This window comes from Neopelma chrysocephalum, unplaced genomic scaffold, assembly GCF_003984885.1.
Source record: "Neopelma chrysocephalum unplaced genomic scaffold, ASM398488v2 Primary Assembly neopelma1_63, whole genome shotgun sequence".
In the NCBI taxonomy this organism is placed as follows: domain Eukaryota; kingdom Metazoa; phylum Chordata; class Aves; order Passeriformes; family Pipridae; genus Neopelma; species Neopelma chrysocephalum.
The window spans coordinates 10,584,281-10,605,473 of record NW_020897720.1 but is presented as its reverse complement, the minus strand read 5'-3'; the positions used below and the strand labels follow the sequence as shown (position 1 = coordinate 10,605,473).

At 47.4% G+C, this 21,193-nt stretch overlaps 1 protein-coding gene and 1 long non-coding RNA gene across 3 annotated transcripts in view; one reads left to right on the top strand and one right to left on the bottom strand.

The window, feature by feature from the left end:
- The window catches only part of FAT2 (FAT atypical cadherin 2), a 57,238-nt gene that overhangs the window by 10,894 nt on the left and 25,151 nt on the right, over positions 1 to 21,193 (bottom strand). Inside the window, exons 7-19 of the mRNA XM_027682427.1 lie at positions 18,697 to 18,836; positions 16,738 to 17,013; positions 16,093 to 16,303; positions 11,066 to 15,118; positions 8,600 to 8,796; positions 7,789 to 7,942; positions 6,810 to 7,043; positions 5,639 to 6,028; positions 4,116 to 4,330; positions 3,388 to 3,525; positions 2,509 to 2,652; positions 2,071 to 2,268; positions 180 to 987 (exon numbers count right to left, since the gene is read on the bottom strand). Of these exons, the coding sequence (XP_027538228.1) occupies positions 180 to 987; positions 2,071 to 2,268; positions 2,509 to 2,652; positions 3,388 to 3,525; positions 4,116 to 4,330; positions 5,639 to 6,028; positions 6,810 to 7,043; positions 7,789 to 7,942; positions 8,600 to 8,796; positions 11,066 to 15,118; positions 16,093 to 16,303; positions 16,738 to 17,013; positions 18,697 to 18,836 (7,158 nt within the window). The remainder of the gene's footprint in view (positions 1 to 179; positions 988 to 2,070; positions 2,269 to 2,508; positions 2,653 to 3,387; positions 3,526 to 4,115; positions 4,331 to 5,638; positions 6,029 to 6,809; positions 7,044 to 7,788; positions 7,943 to 8,599; positions 8,797 to 11,065; positions 15,119 to 16,092; positions 16,304 to 16,737; positions 17,014 to 18,696; positions 18,837 to 21,193) is intronic.
- LOC113967120 overlaps positions 16,289 to 21,193 on the top strand; it is a 58,069-nt gene continuing 53,164 nt past the window's right edge. For both annotated transcript variants that reach the window (XR_003534099.1, XR_003534100.1), the window contains exons 1-2: positions 16,289 to 16,399; positions 17,978 to 18,076. This is a non-coding gene — a long non-coding RNA (uncharacterized LOC113967120). The remainder of the gene's footprint in view (positions 16,400 to 17,977; positions 18,077 to 21,193) is intronic.

Genomic DNA, 21,193 nt, shown 5'->3' with positions numbered 1-21,193 from the left:
TAGACTGTGTGAAACTTTCAAGCTCTAAGAATCTAGTTTTGGGTTCGAAATTTCAGGCAGAGTTTGGGTCACTGGGCAGCCTAATTCCATGAGAAATCCAGGTGCTTTATAGTGTACTGAAGGAAAACACAGTATGGCCAGGTTTACAGGGTAGGACCCTGCTGGGAAGGATTGCTCACCGTTGCAAGAACAGATCTGCTCTAGGCTGTGGCGGGGGGTGAGGACGCTGAGTCGGGCAGTGCTGTAAGTTGACATCATGCCTGGATCCAGCTGAATGGTCTCCTTGCACACACGGTGGGCACAGTCTGACCCATGACACGGCACATGAATCGCCTTCTTCATCCGGAGACCGACGAGCTGGTCCATCTCCCCCGCTGACACAGTGAGCTTATTCGCCAGGACCCGGGGCTCGTACAGGGAGCCGTGCGGCTCCCCGACAGCCAAGAGCAGGTCCACTCCATCAGAGGCAGCTGCAGGCTGTAAGCTGGCCATGTGGATGTTTTGGCGCCGGGTGACAAGGATGTTCCCCAAAAACCTCTGCAAGTTGCGCCAGTGGTCCCCCACAAACTCCTCGGGGGAGAGGTGTCGGAAGTGCAGCACCACCGCCTTGTCCAAGGCCTCCTGCGTGAAGCACCACACGTGGACGTTGACGCTGGTGGTGGCTGTGAACGTCCCGTCGCTGACTGTCACGTTCAGAAGGTAGTGGCCGTGGGGAAGCTTGTCCCCGGCAATGATCTTCCCATCTGCGGCCCCGACAGAGAAGAGCCCTTCCTTGGGCACTTCTGCCACCAAAGTGTACAGCAGCGTATCGTGGGGGTCTCGGTCCGTGGCGTGGATCTTGCCCAGAACGCCCCCTCTGAAGGCTTCCTCGTTGGTGGTGATGAATATTTCCAGGGGAAGGGCTGACGGGGCGTATTGGCTCTGCTCAGTCACTTGGATGTTTATAAATGCAGAGGAGGACAGGGGAGGGATACCACTGTCGGAGACCTGGCAAGGAAAACAGAAGGATCTGTTATGGTCACGTGCTGACTTATTGACACCTCACCTGACTGGACGGGCTGACGAGCGAAGGAGAGCACCTTGCAGGTAGAAATGGGTGGAACCTGACAGGCAGCGGGTTGGGAATGAAGAAAGGATGGGAAAAACTGGCATCAGTGTTGGACCTGTGCCTGGAGATGGCCCCAGGGAAATGGCAGCACGCCTTCCAGCATGGAGACTGACCCAGACCTTCTGCTAGTGGTGGGGTCACACTCACTCCCGTGTGTGCTCATCAGCAGCTGAGGCACACCTGAGCAGGGCTCTGAACTCCTGAGGGTTAATCATGTTTTGCTCCACTGCCAATCTTTGGGGTTCCATGTGTAACTGAGTGTACAGAGATATAAAGCAGTTAAGCACATCAACACATTTGCTCCCCTTCCAGACTGCCTAAGCCCGTGTCCCACCTCTGTCTAGCATGAGTCAAGGAACCTCAAAACAGAAAAATGCGAATAATCAGATTATAGGATAAATTTCTCCCAAATACTAAGCAGTTAGAGGTTGAGGTTTGTAATATAATAGTACCTAGCTTTTAGAACAAGTGCCATTACTGAAGAAGTATGTACTTTACATCTTATTATCCTTTTGTTTGTAATGGACTATTCTTACTGATAACATTGAAAAATAATTAATTCATTCTGCAACAATAGAAATCCTTTTTGAAGAGGAACTTAAACCACTTCTTAAATGACAAGGATAATTAGAGAAAGCTTGTAGGACCAGATCCAGGTCTTGCTTTAAATTGGAATTCACTAGAATGATTATGGGAAAAGCATCTGTCTAAGGAAACTGCTGACAGAGTGTTTTTTGTGATCATATTATCTGATTTTATCAACACAGAAGCTGGCCCCCCGCTTCTTGTGGGCAGACTGTGTGGAGAAATAAGCTCTGGAGTTGGCTCCAAGCTGTACAATTTGTGTCTGGATTGGATTTCTTCAAAGCCAGAGATGTTTTTATTCAGCTGGGCCATCCTAATCACATACTGTTGCTATTTGCTGGGGAATTCAGACACCAGGACAGTAACACAGGCTCTACCTGGACTTGCAGTAGGTAATGTTCTTTCATTCTTCTGTTCAGGACAGATGATGTCACCAGCAGACCATTCTGGGTGACATCAAAGGCCTTCCCATCGTTGCCCTGGGTGATCTGGAATGAGTACGGCGGTCCATTTTCTGGGGAGTCCCTGTCGCTCATAATCAGCTCCAGGATGCTTGTACCCACGGGAGCATTCTCCTGAAATGGGGAAACACGCTTTTGGAAAAAGATAAGCAAAGAGAAATGGCTCGGGGGGAACCTACAGCACCCCAGGAGCTGCTGGATCAGGAAGAGGGAAACAAATCCCACCTGCCCCGTGCATCTCTCCAGAACACACAGAGCACAAAGAAGCTTCACCACCATCCTGCCCCTCTGCTCCAGCAGCAGCTCATGCATGAGTTTCTTAACACCATGAGAACAGACTGTGTCCTGGCTTACCTGCACCACCACACTGTAGTTGAGCTGGAAGAAGCGAGGAGGGTTGTCGTTGACATCAGACACATGGACATGCACAGGGACATCACTGAACTGAGGCGGGTGGCCGTTGTCCGTGGCTCGAACTGTCAAGGAATAACTGGGGATCTGGAGGATTTGTAGCGCAGGATTACTTTGAGAAATGGCAGAATGGTGGCTTTTTCACACTGAAGTTTTACCCTGCTGCAGCTTGTTGAAATGCCTGGGGCCATGTATTGCACCGTAACAACAGCTTTGCCCTTGGCTAAGGCTCTCCATCCATTAACCTCGCTCAAAGCTCACTGCTAAATAAAATCAGCCTCACAACAGTTGCAGAGAAGAGAAACACCTTGCCAAATATGGATGAGACTAAGCTGGGCAAATATCTGCCAATAATGGTTTAAGCTGCTGCTATTTTATGAATGAGAGACTGTCCAGGTGACCTTTCCATCTCCTCCCCACACCTGTTTTCCATAATTCTCTGATGCAGGGAAGCCGAAGTCAACTGTGTTTGTTTCCAGTTTGGGGTGACTCTCACCCAGACAGCTTGAAATACCAGTGGAGCAGACAAAAACTCAGAGTTGTGGAAGGTGTCCCTGCCTGTGGTGGGGGGGTTGGAACTAGATGATCTTTAAGGTCCCTTCCAACCCAAACCATTCTGTGATTCTATACTGCCTTTCCTAAAGCCCAGCCTTCCTACTGCAGTATATATGAGTCTAGAAAATGAGTGAATGATTTGTCGTCTACTAACAGTATTATGAGTAAATAATTCAGAAAACAGGAGGTAGCTGAGCATATTGTGCTCCCTCAGTTTTTTGGGGCACATCTGTTTCAGCCTTCTTGTTCTCAGTGTCTCAAACTCACCTCCTCCCTGTCCAGATGCTTGGCAATGCTGATCTGTCCACTTCTGGGCTGAATGGCAAAGTGTCCCAGTGGGTTCCCTTCCACGATGGAATATGTGATCTGATTGTTCATTGCTCCATCCAAGTCATCAGCTGACACCTGTTTGAGAGAAAAAAACCCAGCTAGGACCCCTGGGCCAAAAAAGGCTGTTCCATGGAGGAGCTTGTGCAGGACCTTGTCATTTAAGGGTATTGGTTTGAGCTTGCCTCAAATGAGGAGGAGAAGGAAGATAGTTTAAATAAATGTCATCCAACAGTTTTTTCAGGACAAAACTCATCTACAGCAATGGCTTTCTCCTTGTCCCTTTCCTGACTTGACCACCCCTGTGATGGTAACAGGCTAGACAGGGAACTCCACAAGGAATTACCTTGGGCTTTGGTATTCTGCCCAGAATAGGGTATTTGCCTTCTTCTTCAGGCATTTTAGTTCTCTTGGGAGGTTCTCAAGGATCCTGAGCCCCTCCTTAGCTTTCACTTAAAGATGTCTTGTAAGTGTTCCCCCCATCTGTGGAGTGTCAGGAATTCTGGCAATCATTCTTTTAAAAGTCATGCTTTGGTCTGAGATGTTGAATGTCACAAACCCACTGAGGTGGCTGTGTCCAAGGAAAAGTAAAGTGCCAAAGAGGAGAAAATAATGCATAGCCCAAGTAAAGAACAGGCAAAGACAGCTGGCCTGGTTTGTAACCATACCGTGAGGATGACTTCTCCAACTGCAGCATCCTCCCGGATATCAGTGAAGTAAGGGTCTTGGATGAACTCTGGTGCATGGTCATTGATGTCAGTTATGTTGATCACCACCATGGTCACATCGCTGAGAGAGGCTGAGCCCTTCCTTGTGCCCTCAATGGACAGGTAATACTCGTGACTCGCTTCGAAGTCCAGGCTCCCATTTATGTATAAGGCACCTGCATTGTTGGATGGATAGGAAAGGACACTCTGAATTAATGGCACGTGAGGTTTCTTGGAATAGTGCAAATACAGCGAGGCAACTGCCAAACTTCCAGATGAAAAGGTGTTGTTGACCTAGCTTTGACCTTCTCTGGTTAAACTGGGATACTGAAGGACATGGCATCCCATAAAACGAGCTACAGCTGAACAGATTCTGTGATAACCTGCCTCATTCTGGTATCAAATGTTTGAAGAGGTGAAATAAACTTCTGGAAGGTGCCCAGGAATCTCGGCTGGAGATCTGGGACAAGATAGGATGAGAGTCAACAGCGCTCTTGAAAGCTGTGACCAAAGCAGTAGTAGAACATCACTGTGAACTGACACTGAACTGTGTCACAGGCAGGATGTAAAGGTGTGAGACGTAAATGCAGAGTTGTACAGGAGTTAAAGGTGTGCAGCAAGATGCTCTGCTTTGTAAGTGAGGCTAGAGGTGCAACACAGAAAGGAGGAGGCTGTTAATCTCAAAAAAAATGAGTGAGAAACATACTGAACATATGGACTGAAGACATAAAGTAAAAGCAGAAAAAAAAAAGGCCAAGGGTAGCAGAGTGTGCCTGGGTTCTGCACTGAAACTATCACAAATTTATTCCCTGGAAATGACACTGTTCTGTGTTTTTTAAGACGTACAAAATTAGTAAGAAGACTGGTGGGGAAAAATTAGCAAGAGTCTGGGGGACAGAGAAGCTGAGGATGGCACCATGGATGAGGATGTTACAGCCAAGGGCAGAAGGCCACTGATGAGGCAGCCAAGGGCTTGTTTCAGGGAGTTGACACTGGCCTTCTGAGAACAGCCCTTATCAGATTGCTGTGCAAACAGAGCAGTGCTTTATTTGGCTGGCAAACCTGGCTCAACACCTGCTCATGGCTAAGAGTGGTATTATCCATGTTCATTGAGTGCTACCTAATAAAGCTGCCTGTTACCCTGGGCTGCAGGTTCCTCGTGGGTTCAGAATGGAGAGACTTTTTAAATGAAACCGCTTTCTCCTGCCTTTTGAAGTGGAAAAATTTCTCCATGTATCCCTCATTCACATGGACCTGCCTCAGGACCCAGACATATAACAGGCATTTTCCATTAATTTCAGTAAGATTTGGATCAGTCCTTAAGTGACTTGGCTGCCAAAATTTAAAGTAGAAAAGAAGACTGTAGTCCCTACCCTTGTGCTGGCTGGGAGCAAAAGGGGAAGCCAAATGGAGAACCAGAAAAGACAAGGACAGCCTTTGGTGTTGGCTCAACCTGAACCTGCCTGGGCACAAGGTCATTTTACCTGTGTTTGAGTTGAGCTGAAACTTCCCGTGGTCATTGCCATTCACAATTTCATACTTGATCTCTGTGTTTTCTGCATTATCCCTTGTTAAGGCCGACAAGTTGAGGACCTCCGTACCCACGGCCACGTCTTCTTTTACCATGGCCACATATTCAGGGGCCAGGAAAACAGGCAGGTACTCATTTAGATCCACAACAGAGACAGTGACAGTGCCAAGAGCAGAGAGGGGCTGCGGGGTGCCCCGGTCAGTAGCACAGACAGTCAGCTCAAATGCTGAGTGCTGAGAATCCTTCAGAGGCTTTTCCAGGCGGATCACCCCTGTGGTTTCCTCAATTGAAAAGTGTCCATTGGCAGAGTCAGACAGAGAATAGACCACCTCAGCGTTGAGACCTGGAAGGGTAAGGGACAGGCAGCATTAATTCATGGGTAGGAATGCTGCTGGTTTTATTTATTTATAATCCATTAGGACTGTGTGTACTTAATGACCTTCAATTCCCAGGGAAAATGGAGGCTGTATGAAAATCATATGAACACCAAGTGTGCCCCCGTCCACCTGCAGGTTCAGACATCCAGTCACTCACCATTATCCTTCAGTATCACCTCTATTAACTGGTGCTTCCCATTTTTATTTTCCTTCATATCTGCTTCCAAAGAAGATAAATATGATCCTGCTTCTCTGTTACCACAAATGCAGTCTCTGCTGGAGAGGTTTATTGAAAGCTCCTTTCCTAGGGGCCTTACCTATGTTTCTGAGAATCTTTGCATCCTCTGAAGGACCTCTCCATCCGTGTTATCTACCCCATCCAGATATAAAACTCCTTTTTTCCTTATTATGCTCATTCTCAGTCTCCATCTTTGATAAAGTTTCTGTCCTGTTTGGATCCCAGACAAACTGTGTCACATTTTTTGCTGTGCATCACAGTTAGTTACCGAGCGTGTTCTTAAAGTCTGTCTTTGCATGTTTCTACAGCTACTGCACTTCAGACAGGGCCACAGAAATGCTGATGCCAGCCTGCTAGTCAAGGACATGTCAGCAATGAGATCCAGGGCACATCTTCGGCCAAGATTCAATCATCTGTGCCCATTGCTGTAGCCCTTCCCTAGGTTTCAAAGGTTGCTATTCGGGATGAAAGATGAACTCCGCTAACAAGTAAATCCCATTGTGACTCACCTTCATCAAGGTCCCTGGCAGCAACCACGGCGATGGGTGTCTTTGTTGTGGTGTTATCGAAAACGGCCACGGCGCAGTGACTGGGGAAGAATCTCGGTGCATTGTCATTTGTGTCCTCCACAATTAGTGTTACATCTGCCTGGCAGGAACGGCCCCCGCCGTCAGTGGCTTTCGCAACGAGGTGGTACGTGGGTTTCTGCTCGCGGTCCAGGGGTGCAGATGTGGTCAGCTCCCCTGTGGGAAAGAACAGGAGGTGGTCTTGTCTCCCAGCAATCGCAGCCGCAGCCTACAAGACCTCAGGGAGGTTCAGCTGCCTTCCTGCATGAACCGTGGGAGACAACAGGCCGGGCTTGGACACCTACAGTAATTCAGCTAATAGTGGTGGTGTGTCCACACCACGTTGCTCAGGGCTGTTCTCGGATCGCTGCCAGCCAGTGCCCTGGCAAGGCTTGGCACAGGAGTCCTGCAAGTTCAGCTGAACTTCATGCAAGGGATGCCAACACAGGATAAAAGTGCTCATAAATAAATTGTACTTCTAAACACACCTTTATAAACCCCACTACATTGAGCTTTCTGAAATGTAGTGAACTCCAAGTGATCTCTAGGATGATCACTGAATCTGTTTGGGTAAATATACTGCACAAGACCTGATAAAAAGCTTTTCAGAGTTTTTAACGTGAGTCTTTGGCTCAAGTAAAAGACCTCTTGTGCTGTTAGCAATGGTGTCTGCCCTTCATTTTAACAACACTAATGACACCACTTCTAACAAAAGCCAGCAGGAAGATTGAGAGCTCAACCTCCTCTACACTGTGTTGCAATAAACCTGCCTGTTTGCCATTCCCTCCTCACTTGGGAGAGCTGGAATGAACAGTCCTTATGTTTGCTCAAGAGGAGATAAGTGTTGAGCCATGCCAGGAGCCTGGATTTCTCAGGAGTGGGTGAGGAAGAGGATAAAGGGATCCCACTGCCCTGCTCTCACCTGTGTGTGGTCCCAGCCGGAACTCCTCTGCACCAGGGCCGTGGAGGCTGTAGGTTATCTGGGCATTGCTGCCAACGTCAGGGTCGGTTGCTGTTATTTTCAAAATGAAAAGACCTGGCCCAGCATCTTCAGAGACTCTCCCAGTGTAGAGCATCTGACAAGGACAGAAGGTGTCAACGGCATCTGAGCCACCTCCAAAATACCTTCATCCCATACGGGGAGGAGCAGACTAGGAGGAGCTTCATAGGGAAGGATAAACCCTTATATAAAACCCTTATATAAAACCCCTGTGGTTTATAGGGGAGCACAATGTGCCTCCCATTGCTGGCTGCTGGGGTGTGGATTGGGACCAGTGAGCTCATTTCACACAAGCCTTTGAATCTCCTTTGGGAAGCAACCACCTCTGTTCTTTCTCACCATGGCTAATGTCCACACCAGCGATCAGCTCTCTACAGCAACAAACCTTCTGATGGGAATCTCTCAGCACAGCAGGATATAAAACTCAGTCATTTACATGCCCCTACCCAGGAGGCTTCCTGGCATTGTTTATCTCCAAAAATTATCCTTCATAATGCTTAGGCTCTCACTTACTGCTGGCAAACATGCTTGGAGGCTAGATTTAATGTGCTTGCTTGACATGCAGCTTAATTAAAATTGCTAAGCATAATCAAAGCAACAGGATCGTGTGAGAAGAATTACGACAAGCCAAACCCTTTAACATGCTCTGTCTGTTCTTTCTTCTTTGCTATTGTGTTCTCTCCTTCCCAGGCTCTCCCTTCATGCCCCTGATGTCCCAGAACAGACGTCTTACCTGGCCGCACTCGGGGCTGTTGTCATTGATATCCAGAACAAAAATTTCCACTTCAGTGGTAGCCTGGAATTTCCCATCAGAGGCCATAACCTTGAGGAGATATTTCTCTGTATCTTCTCTGTCCAGAGGCTTCTTGGAAGAAATTGTCCATTCGCCCTCAATTTCATCAACTGTGAACTGTCCCAGTACGTCTCCTTCTAGAAGGGAGCAGGAGGCAAGTAAAAAAAGGCATTTACTGGGCGCTGAAAATCAGAAGTGATAAGGGAATATAGGTGTGTCCACTGTCGTTCCCTTAGGAGACCTGAAGGACTTTGATGACCTTAAGAGTCTTTTCCAACCTATATGATTCGATGATTCTCTGACTTGCACTGGGGATGCACAGAGGGCACTGGTGGTGTATCCAGCAGGTGAGGAGCATTTGCTCTGCCTCACTGCACAGCTGGGAAGTACCCTGCCTGTTTCAGTTATTCCCTGTCCGCATATTACACTAGAAAGAGGAAACAGCTCCTGATTGCAAAAAGGTCTCGGTAATGTTCTGCAGATGTGCATATTCATTGCCTCAAAACCACATTGTCTCACCTTCCCAAAGCCTGTCAGTCTTTCTCAGTGCACGTTCCTAAAGGGATCTGAGAGTTTCAAATACCCTGCAGATATTGGTTGGATCTTACAGCACCACATATAGTTGTACTTCCTCTTAACCTATAGAGCTATTTAATATATAGCTGTACTTTCTGGGGCTCCTTTTTAATTCTGTAAGAGCCAAATTACGTGAGACAGGTAAATCCAGGCTAGGCAGGCTCTCTGGTCCACCAGATTCATGCTGCTCCTGCTGCTGTTACACAGATTAGATTTTAAATGTGCTGGATGCTGCCCCTGGAGAAGCCCTCTCTTTTGGCAAGGAGCTGGAGTCCTCTGCTGACCCTACAGCACTGGGCAGAGAAGGGAGCACGTTAGGTAATGGGAATCAATGAGGAGAGCTGGCTGTGGGGCTTGTTTGTGTTACACTCTGAAGGGCCTCGCACAGCAGGGTAAATTAAATTCACTCCCTTTCTGCTTTCCCTTGCACTGCAATGATGAGGTGGTGGATCTGGAGGCACAATGAGACCTCTGCTAGCCCTTCTTCTGATGCTGGGAAACACCAGCCCATACCCAGATTTAATTTCTGTGTGTCTGAAATCCATGTGAACAGGGCTCTGTGTTCTCAGATCAATACTCCTCTCCTTTGCTGCAGTTGCATTTACGTGTTTATGGATAGAATTTGACCTGTGCTTTAAAGTGCATAGTAGAGACAGCATAAAGTGCTCACCACTAACATAAGTGTGCATCCTTTCAGGTTTAAAGCAGTTGGAAGTTACTACTACACCTTTAAGATGGCAGAAATGTGAATACATAAACGGATTAAATCTTTCCTCCCAAAGGCTTGCAAATACCTAGGCATGCCATAAACCAATTCAAAGTACCAGCATTCCTTCCCTGTTTTGGATGGTTAGAACAATAGATAACAGGCTGCAGCACGATCTGGCTAAATGTTTTGACCCTGAAGGGTCCTCATTTGAGTTTGAACAAACATTTTATTTTGAAGTATCTGCTCCAGGTCTCAGAAAGACCCTTTAGGGTCAAAAAATACTGTAAACTCAAGCTTCTACTTGTGCAGATGCACATAAAACATTTCAGTGTAACTTTTTTGGTATTTTACAGCAGTGGTTAATTTTAGTTGGCACAAGTGATGTTTCAGGGAATCAAGAGTAATTTTTAGTATTTCTTGTTAGCCAAAACCCTTACTCAGATTGACATGACAGTCTCAAATCTCTCCCAGTGCAGAGTGGCAACTGAAGCCTTGTTTGTTAAGTCAGACTCCAAGTGGCTTCATAGGAAACACATTTAACACCAGAAAGTTATACACATCCTATGTGCATATATAAATAGTTATTAAAAAATACAGACAGGCTACAGGCATATATGTAATATATGAACTGACTGCACTGTTGGCAGGAGAAAAAACTGGGGCAAAGAACTTAAATACAGATCACAGTATCTCTGTGAGAAAAATCTTCCCTCCTCCTGTACCACCTCTTCTGTCCTTCCAACAGATATTACAATTACACTGTCTTAATTATTCCTCTGTTAGGAAAGTGTAAATAAATATTTCTACAGTACTGTGTAATTACTTATATGGATTTTATTTATTCCCAAATAAATAGGACAATTCAGCGGTGAGATAGTTATTATAATGACAATTCCACCCACTGCAGTTAGTTACTAAAGAGTTTTGTACTCCCCAGATTCATTTAACTGAAGAGTCCAGCTCGTGACAGAGCCTGGGCTTCATCTCATCTGCTTCTGATAGGTCTGTCAGTACAACACCATTTCTGCACTAATATCCTGTAAGGCAAGGTATCAAATCCTCACTTTGAGATGATACTCTTGTCCTTGCTCACCGAAGATTTAAAGCCAGGAAAGACTCACCGGTGATGTAGCACGTGACGCGCCGGTTCTGCTCGGAGATGTCTGCGTCGATGGTGCTCAGCGTGACCACCACCTGCCCCGGCTCCGCGTTCTCAATCACCGACCCCTTGTAGAAATCTGAGGTGAACTGTGGAGCATTATCATTTTCATCGGAGACAGTGACCTCCACCAGGGTTTGGGAGGAGAGCTGGACTTTCCTGCCGTGGTCAGTGGCCACCACATAAAAGCGGTAGATCTCCTGATCTTCGCAGTCCAGCTCTTTCAGCGTGGTGATCCACCCACTCTCACCATCAATGGTGAAGAGTCCACGGAGGTTGCCAGATTCTGCTTCCAGGCTGTAGGTCACCTGCCCATCACTCCCCATGTCCTGGTCGTTAGCTGTCACTTGAATGACTGTGGTTCCAGAAGGCATGTTCTCCATGACAAAAGCTTTGTAGGGATCTGCCTCAAAGACAGGTCTGTTGTCATTGACATCCTGCACTTGGATGTTCACAGAGACCAGAGAGACCAGCTCAGTCTCCTGATGTGAGCAGTGAGCCATGACATCAACCTGGTACCACTTGGTGGTCTCATGATCCATGGGTTTTTTGATTTTCAAAACCCCTGTTTGTTCGTCCAGTGTGAACACCTCATCCTTGTTACTTTCTGTAGTGGTTCCCTTCACCAGGCTGTATATAATGGGATCCTCTGCAAAAGCTTTGACTGACCCTATTTCTGATCCCTCTGGAAGATCCTCAGATGCAGAGAATGTATAAAGGGGCTCAGAAAACCTTGGCAATGTCACTTCCCTGGGGACAATCTGGAGATTCACTGGGACAAGGGAGTTCCAGTGAGGGGGTCTGCCATCTTCAGCCTTCACCTTGAAGTTAAAGGCTCTGTTTTCTAAACCAATAAGGCTCTCCTTGACCTTAACAACCCCAGTGGCAGCATTGATCTCCACAAGGTCTTCTGCCACATCTTCAACAGAGTCAACAGAGTAAATGACATCTGCATTTGCACCTTCATCAGCATCGTAAGCCAGTACTTGGATGACGGGGGAACCTTTGCTTACATTGGACTGGATGGACAGTGTGTATTCAGAGGCTTTGAACAGAGGTGGGTTGTCATTCTCATCTGTAAGGATTATTTTTACAGTGCAGAAGGCCACCTTCCCACCCCCATCCTTGGCCATGACTTTAATGGCAATTACTCTTTCTGTGGAATTTTCCCTGTCCAGCTTTTGCAGTGTGGAAATACAGCCTTTACTGTCTATGGAGAACTTCTCATGGGCAAGTTTATTTATGATGGTATAGTCTATGGTGCCATATGGGCCACCATCTGGGTCAATAGCCACCAACTCAATCACTTTGGTACCTATCTCAGCATTTTCTGCCAGCTCTGCCTCGTACACGTTCTGCCGAAAAGAGGGGCTGTATTTGTTGGCATTTGTGGTGTTGATGTACACAGGCACAGTGCTCTTGAAAACTCCATCTGAAGCAGAAACTCTGAGACTGTAGGATGGCTCCAAGTCCTTTTTGCAGCGGTTGAACATGGATATTATTCCAGAAGTGCTGTTGATGGCAAAATGCCTGTTGTCATTGCCCGAGAGTATCACGTATTCCAGTCGGGTGGTGTCTCCACTGTCGGGGTCCAGGGCCTGGACTTTGATCACGATGTGCCCACACGTAGCCATTTCACTGACCTTGGCTTCATACTGAAGCTGGCTGAACTCAGGGGGATTGTCATTGATGTCTGTCACATCTACAATTACCAGGGCATCACTACTAAGTGGAGGCATCCCGTGATCTGCAGCTCTTACTTTCAGGCGGAACTGCTGATTTGTTTCATAGTCAAGTGCTTGAGCTGTTGCTATTTGCCCTGTGCTGGCATCAATATTAAAGAACTTGGTAGAATCTGAACCATCATCCACGAGCTGATAGGAAACCACTTTGTTTCTGCCAGAATCCTTATCAGAAGCAAAGAGTTGGACAACAGGAGTCTGTGCTGGCAAACTCTCCGAGACAGACGCCGTGTAGATGATTTGAGAAAATACCGGGGGATTGTCATTAATGTCCTCTACCTCCACCTCCACTCTGGCTTCTGAGAAGGATCCCAGCGCTGTGTCTGTGGCTCTAACAGTGAACGTGTGTTTTGTCTCTAGCTCGTAGTCCAGCTGGCCTGTGACAGTAAGGACACCAGTTTTGAAGTCAGTGTTGAAGAGTTTCAGGGAGTCTTCTTCCACAATGTTGTAGATGAGGCGCAAGCCTTCAGGGCTGCGAGCCTGTATGTGGAGGATAGATGTGTATGGGGGGATGTTTTCTGGCACCTTCACTCGGTAGTACAAACTTTGGAACAGAGGGTTGGATTTGTTCCTCACACTGATCACAACCTCCTCTTCAGCACGGAGGGGAGGCTCTCCTTTGTCCTTAGCAATGACTCGGAGGTTGTATTTATTTAAAGCTTGATAATCAAGAGGCTTCTTAAGGGAGATGTCTCCTAGGTAAGGGTCAATCCGAAAGTATTTGTAGTCCTCTGCAAATGAGTAGGTAACAGCTCCATTATCCCCTATGTCTTTGTCTGTTGCTGACACCTGGAAAAGTACATCACCTGGCTCTGTGCCGTCCTGCACCGAGGTGTAATATGGCACATTCTCAAACTGTGGTGGGTTGTCATTGACATCCTCTACATACACCTTGACTGTGGCTTGGGACACTCTTGGTGGTTTCCTGTTGTCCTTCACTTCCACAGCCACCTCGTGCATACCTTGCATTTCGCGGTCAAATTTCACACCCTTGGTCTGAAGTACTCCAGAGGCCTGGATCATCTTGAATCTTTCCTTTCCATTCAAGAGCGAATAGGAAAGGGGTTCATTTAGCTGATATCCCTTGACCCCAAGGATGGTTAGAGTCTTCTCATCTGTAGAGTTCTCCATCACAGTTGCTGTATACACATCTTGATCAAATTTCAAGCCAGTACCTTGTGCTTGAGTTAAGTTTAGCTTAACCAGAGCAGTACTCTTATATAAGCCATCACCAGCCCTGACCATGAGCTCATGATAACTCCTCAGGCCAGTAGCATTAAGAATGGAGATGAGACCTGTGAGAGGATGAATATAGAAAGCATTGTCAAGGTTCCCTTCCACGATGCTGTAGGTCACCTCTGAATCTGCATCTTTTGCTTGCACTGACAAAAGCTCCATCCCGGGGTGGGCAGGTAGCAAGACAGAAAGATCATAAGTGTCTTTCAAAAAGACTGGAGGTGAATCATTCACATCTTTAACGTGGATTGTGACCTTGGTGGGTTTGGATGCAAATAAGCTGGGACTTCCACTGTCGTGCACGTGTACACTGAAGTGGAAAACTGGGGTGAGCTCATAGTCTATATCAGCACGAGTGGTGAGCGTCCCTGTGCTGGGATCTACGGTGAAATATTTCAGTGCCTCTGGTTCCAAAATCTCATAGACCAGCAGAGCATTGGAGTCTTGATCAGCATCTGTTGCATAGGTCACGAGGGGAGCGTTGCTCTCATCCAGAACCATGCTTTGTGATGGAGCATTCTCCATGATCCAGCCAACGAAGGAAGGCTTAACGAAGATGGGTGCATTGTCATTCTCATCTATGACATAGATAAGTACCACTGTGTCCATAAAAGCTCCAGCCATGTTGGTGCCACGGACCTTCAACTGGTAAAAAGACACCTGCTCAAAATCTAAGCTCTTCTGAGTGGAAATAAGGCCTGACTGATAGTTCATGGAGAACACTCCATCTCCATTTCCATCTTTTATTTCATAGCTGACTGGTGACAAGCTTGTGGCTGAAACCTGGATTAGAGGAGAGCCAATAGCAGTGGATTCACTGATCTCTGTGATGTACTCGGCCTCTGGAAATTTTGGAGGGGTTCGATCAGAGGGTCTAATGTGGACATGTACTGTAGCAGAATCTTTAAGCTGAGGGAACCCCCGATCTTCTGCTTTTACAATAAGAGTAAATCGATCCTGTCTGGATGGATCCAGCTTCTGGGCAACTGTAATAATTCCAGAATATGGGTCGATGCTAAAGAAGCCTTCCCCATTACCTGCAAGAAGAGAAATTTCAAAGTGAAGAATGCAGACACCGTATTGGTTTTGGTTTTCTAAACCTCTTTTCCATAGATTCTGCTGATTTCAGACCTAGTTAACATCTGTTTCTTTCACTGGGAGAACTTAATTAATTTCTAAATAATTTTAAGAACAATGAACCCATTGAGATCCATGAGCTAACTTTTGAATCAATCAAAATGTAAATTGGAGATAAATACCCTTCTAATTTAAGCATATTTAGTGGTGGCTGAGCATGTGCTTGAAGCTTTTGCCTCGTGTGCAGAACATGGTAGCACAGATAGTACTAGTTCCTTCAAGCCCTGTCATGCTTGTAATTACCAATGCTTCAGGAGCAATTAAATCCCTCAGTCCTTGATCTAAATTGCAGTGAGAAAGATGGAGCAAAGGATGGCTTGTCTCCTGCAAAGAATTTACCAGCTAAATAGGCAGTGTGGCACAGACATAAATACTTCAGTTTTAACCTTTAGAGTGAATGATAAAATACTTGCCCACTGAACTTGCATGACCCAAACCCACCAGCAGCCAATGCTGACAGGGCCCTCACTGTTCTCTGAAGATGTATTTCTTGGTAGAAATGGTGGAACTGATGATGACTGTTGTGGGAATTGGAGTACTTTTGCCTAACAACTGAATAGGGATCGCTCCCTCAGTTCCCATGGACAAAAGGAGCAGATTTTAGGTTGTCCTAACTCATCCAGTCACATTTTTTTTAAGGCCAGTGACTGAACATTAAGCTTTCTTCTTAAGAAAGGATGCTAAATTCCATAATACGGAAACTACCTGCTCACTCCAGATTTTCTCTGAACAGAAAGAAAATCACATTTTAGAACTGTGCCACCATTTACTGGTCTTTGCAACAGCTACAGAAAGCTGGTCAAGTGGCCACCAGTTAGAGCATGGAAATATAGGTGTGATCAAAGCCTAAACTGTCTTGTTGCAGGGCTCTCACCTGCCTGAAGGGAGTAGTGGATTTCAGCATTAGCTCCTTGGTCCTGATCAAGGGCTCTGACTTGTATAACCTCTGTGCCCACCACGGCTGAGTCCAGCACTTCTGCTTCATAGTGGATGCTGCTGAACTGCGGAGGGTGGAGGTTGCAGCTGTCCACGTGGACGATGACTCGGACAAAGTTCCGCTTGATGGGGACCTCCTGGTCTCGCACCTGAACGACAGAGGAAGAGCAGGCACAGTCACACTCGGGGAGAAGGCAGCCCTGCCTGCACCAGCTTCCAAGCAACTCATCAGGACTCCTACACAGGTGGGTGTTTGCAGTGGTCCTAACCCCTTGGGAGGGAATGAGCCTGTAAGTTTCAGCACCAAAGCTCAGCCTTGAACTTGAAACCACACATTAACAATTATTCACTGTGTTTTCTTTTATAAGAATCCAGTGGCCCTCCAATGAAATTAGCAGGTGGTTAGAGGAAAGCAGGGTGTTACCTAGATTTAGCCATATAGTAAAGGTTAACAGCCTGCTTTCCTTTTCCTTGTTGTTCTAGACAAATCCTCCCTCAAAGACTAAAACCAGTTTTAATTTCTCCAGTGACCCATATTTCCCGGCCAAGCTGGTGGACTCAGCAGGGCTTGGTCAGGACTCACCATCACTGTGAGGGTGTGCTGAGGCATGGGCTGGGAACTGAAGCCTTCTGCTGTTGTGAGGGCTCCACTGCTTGGATCCAACTGGAAAAGTCTTGAGCTTTTGGGGTCCACGCTGCCATGGATGGTGTAGATGAGCCCCTTTCCTTTGTCCTTGTCTGTTGCACTGACTCGAAGGATTTCTCTCCCTGAGGGGGTATCTTCAGGAATCCTCACATCATACTGGCTCTCCAGGAACTGGGGACGGTGCTGGTTGATGTCAATAACGTGGATAAACGCCTGTGGGGGAAACAGCACAGTGAGAGCAGCAAAGACATGGCAGCAGCCTGATGTGCAGCCACGTGAAATCTAAGCTACCAAACCCTCTGGGGTGCAGCCATTCCCTGAGTCCTGTAACCGTCACAGCTTTCCAACTCTTGGGGCTTTGCCATCCGTGGTGACTGGGAGCCCTTTTGTCCTTCTCCCCCAAGGAACTCCCGCTGTGCCTTCCCTTCATGTTTTCCAGTTTGCTTCCTCTCATTTCTTTTTATAACTCCAATCTGGCAAGCCACTCAGACTGAACGTGCCTGCACTTGGCACATGGGGAGACTGTCACAGCCTGCCATGAAGAGCAGCAGTGGCTCAGCCATGGTGCCAGCTTTGCTGGCCACTGCCTCCACAGCTACCCCCATTAATTACACACCAGAGCAATGACAGAAGGGGGATGTTTGGTAAAAGGAGGGAGGGCTGGCCTTCCTCGTGCATGTGGAGAAGCAAAATTTGTGTTCTACATTTTTTAGCCAGATTTTCCCCCTCTGCAGTCAGCAGCACACCCCCTGTGAATGGCTGCCTGAATCCTGCCTGCAAAGTCACACATTCTTCTGTTCAGCCTCCTACCCTGGCGGTCCTGACCCCCCTACTGATGTGCTCCCTGCATCTTAGGAAGTCCCAACCAAGTGTAATAATTTGCTTCCTGTAGCAAACCTGAGCATGCCACTAGGGTTTTGCACGAGCAGGTTTCTTGACATCTGCTAGCGGCCTTGAGTGCCAAAATAAACGTAGGGATGAGATGCAAGGTGGCAGGGAATGCACACCAGGCAGGTTGGGGCTCTGTTTGTTTATTTGTAGCAATACCTGAAGATAGTTGAGATAAGTAGCCATCCATTAGCATTGCGTTTCACAGGAGTGACAGTGATCCTCACTCATCATCCCCTGAAGTGAATTTCCCATGATAAGCCTCACTGACAGGTGACTCACATTCTAGGTCTTCCTGTGCAGTGAGGGTTGGAATTCTGGCTGCTTCTCATGTGTGGAGAGAACGGTTGGTGGAAGATCAAACCCTGAACACCCCTCCTCAGGGCAGGTAAAAACGGGCAAATCTCATAATTTTAACTGGGGCTCAGGGACATTGCTGAGAGAAAAGTGCCTCCTTTCACCAGCACTTCCTTCCCATGTGGCAACTCAAAGCACGCAGCATCTCTGCAGTTGCCCCACTCACCTCCTGGGCCTGACCTCACCTCTTGCAAATGCATCTGTGCTGCCTTTACTTTGGCTCACAAGTCCCAGGAACACCCCTTGACATGGGACCATGGACCCAATCCTGATCTAACTGTGTACACATTTCCCTTATGACTTAACAAATTATCCCAGACGTGTTGTAGTTCAGACTGAGCAGGTGAGAGCAAGTTGAGGTCTGAGTGTGTGAACTGCCACTCCAGCCTGGCTGGTGGTGTAGATGTGTCCTCGTGTGCTGGCTGTGGTTGACAAGAAAGATCCAGGCTTTCCTAGACCAGCTGTGTTTCCAAGAACATAAAAACAATCTTAGCTTGGTATTAGGAAAGACTTGGGTCACAGTGTAAATCAGAGTGTAAGGAGGTTCTTGTGCCTGGCACCTCATCCAGAGCTCATCACACTCAGAAAAAAGATTCCCTTTGGCACGTACTCCCTCTCAGTGGGGTGTTTAACAAAGAAAAAAAACATTACCTGGGTTTTGATCGTATTGGACCCATCAGTGACTTCTACTGTCAGGTTATAGCTTGACTTCTTCCTTGCATCAAGGGGTCTTGCAATGACCATGCTGCCTGTACTCTTCTCAATGTCAAAATCCATGTCATCATCACCACCTGGGATAAGGGAGAGATGAAAAAGGGAAAGAGAAGGGCAGTTAAAAGTCAGAGCAAGTTGCAGGTGCTGGCAGCCTCTGAAGGGGAAGAGATTCCAGGAGCTGCCTGGAGACCTAAAGGACAAGGATATTCCTTACAGACATCATACACAAATCCCACAAGGAGCTCATGCCCAGCCACAAATAAGTGAACACCAGGCAATATGCCTTGAAGGGGGCTGTGCAGGCACTCCCTCTCGCTGTACCTCTTTGGCCATGGCTAGATTGAGGGCACTGCTACAGGTGAGGTTTCTCCCAAAACTAGAAACTCAATACAACATGTGATAGATGGACATAGGAGATAGTGAGGACAAGGAGAAGCTGGACAAAGAGGTTGTCACAGATGGTGACAAAGGAATAGAAATCTAAGGTGAGCGGAATCAGAAAAAATGAGGAGGAGAGAAGAGGAAAGGATGCACTTATGCATATGATGTCCTGGCTAGATTGGCAACAGGCACATTTGAGCATTGATTTATTTGCACAAGGTCTCCAGCTATGCAGCATCACTGGCTTAGCATGGATCAGGGACCTGCTGGGCAGAGCAGTGCTCTCACTGGCTTCCAATTCATGGTCACACTGTGGGCATGTCAGTGACGGTCTTCATCGCTGTGGCTGGGAGCCTGTGAGCTCCCTCAAGAAGCCCAATACTGGAACAGTTGGGGAGGCAGACGGTGCTTCCAGGGTGAGCAGAGCCTGGTGCCTCCAACCCAGATGGTTGTGCAGTGCTGGGAACTGCAGGCCTGAGCAGCTCAGCAGCAGAAGGCTGTCCCTCACCCTACTGCTGTTCAGCCCTGGCATGGCAGCTCCTTTCTCATGCCTCACTTGCTGGCGGCCTGTTAGGCCTCATTGCATGTGAAACATTGCTACTCAGTTCTGAGATATAGAGAGGCTCAAAGTTTTCTGACATTTATCCCAGGTCTTCTCCCTTCCTGGCTAGTGGATGCTCTGGATTCTGGTTTATTCTCTCACCAGCTGGTAAAGTCTTCGCTGGTTGTTAAATTATGTATCTTCCCTTGCTGGAAGAATGCAGTGGTCACTAGCCATCTGGACCACTGCTTTCCTGCTGGGAAGGAGACAGGAAGAAGCAGAGACAGAGGAAGAGAAACCCATAGATGCCTTTCCCTGAGAAAAGAGAGAAGAGCTCCCTGTGCACAGTGCCAGATGGAAAGCAGCAGCCCAGGAAAGGAAAGAGACGAAGAAAGATGCTGCTTTGTCAGAGTTTTGCAGACCATCAATCCCAGTGACAGAGTCTTTGTGGACTGGGAAAGGTGAGATTTTGAATGAGGTGCTGAGGGCTCCTGGATCTCTGCATCAGCCACTTGGTTGCCAGGTACTATGATGCTTTTCCTTTCCTAGAAGGGAAAATGAAATCCTGTCCTTTCCCAACAGTACAGAAACCAAGAAAGCCTTGAGCAGCACCTGGTGCACTAGGAACTGACAAAGATGAGGTCAAGCTATGCTCCAGCACTTAGCCAGCAAACGATGGGAGAACATTCAGAGGAATATACCGTTAATTCTGCAAACCCAACCAGACACTACTAATGCCAGATAAACCTTTCACTGATACTGTCTGCTCCCTGTAGCATTGTATCTCTTGTTGCTTAATTGTATTTATACACCATTATCCCTGGCCTAACACAGCAACAGGAAAAACTATTTCACTTCAAACCCAATTAAGGCTTTGTCTGACGAGGGCAGGCCCTGCAGGCAGTGCCAGGGAAAGGCAGATTGGGGCACCACTTCAAAACACCAAATTACGTGAGTGCAATTGGCCCTCATTGGTAGGACCAGTTCTGCTCACACACTGCCTGGTGAGTCCCCTGGGGTGACAGCCCACGTCCCCTCTGCCACTGTGTGTCTTAGAGGAGGCCCTGGAGCTTCACGTTTCATGTCTAAGTCATCTCTGGGATGTGGTGAGGTGGAAGGGAAAGATCCATCAGTTAGGGCACACCAGGTCTTCGAGGAATTCTTCCCTCTCTGCTCCCTGCTCAAGACTCAGCATGGAGGGAGAGATGGGGGTTGTCTGCAACACCCAGCCAGACACTGGATCCTCGCAGGCAGTTTCAGCAAAACCAACAGTGCCACTCGATTCCCAGGAGAAGCTGGGACTGGTAGGCCCTGCCTCTCACGCGACATCAGAGAACACCTCAAACACTGGCAAGTTCCAGAATGTCATTAAAAACACATGTTAAATAATTGCACTTGGCACCGGAGCCCTTGGACGGGCACCTTTGTCCACGGCTGTTTAAGCATTTTGGTGCCTGTGAGAAAGCCTTCCCTGTAGCTCACCTACACCTAAAGCAAACAACGTCATTAGCT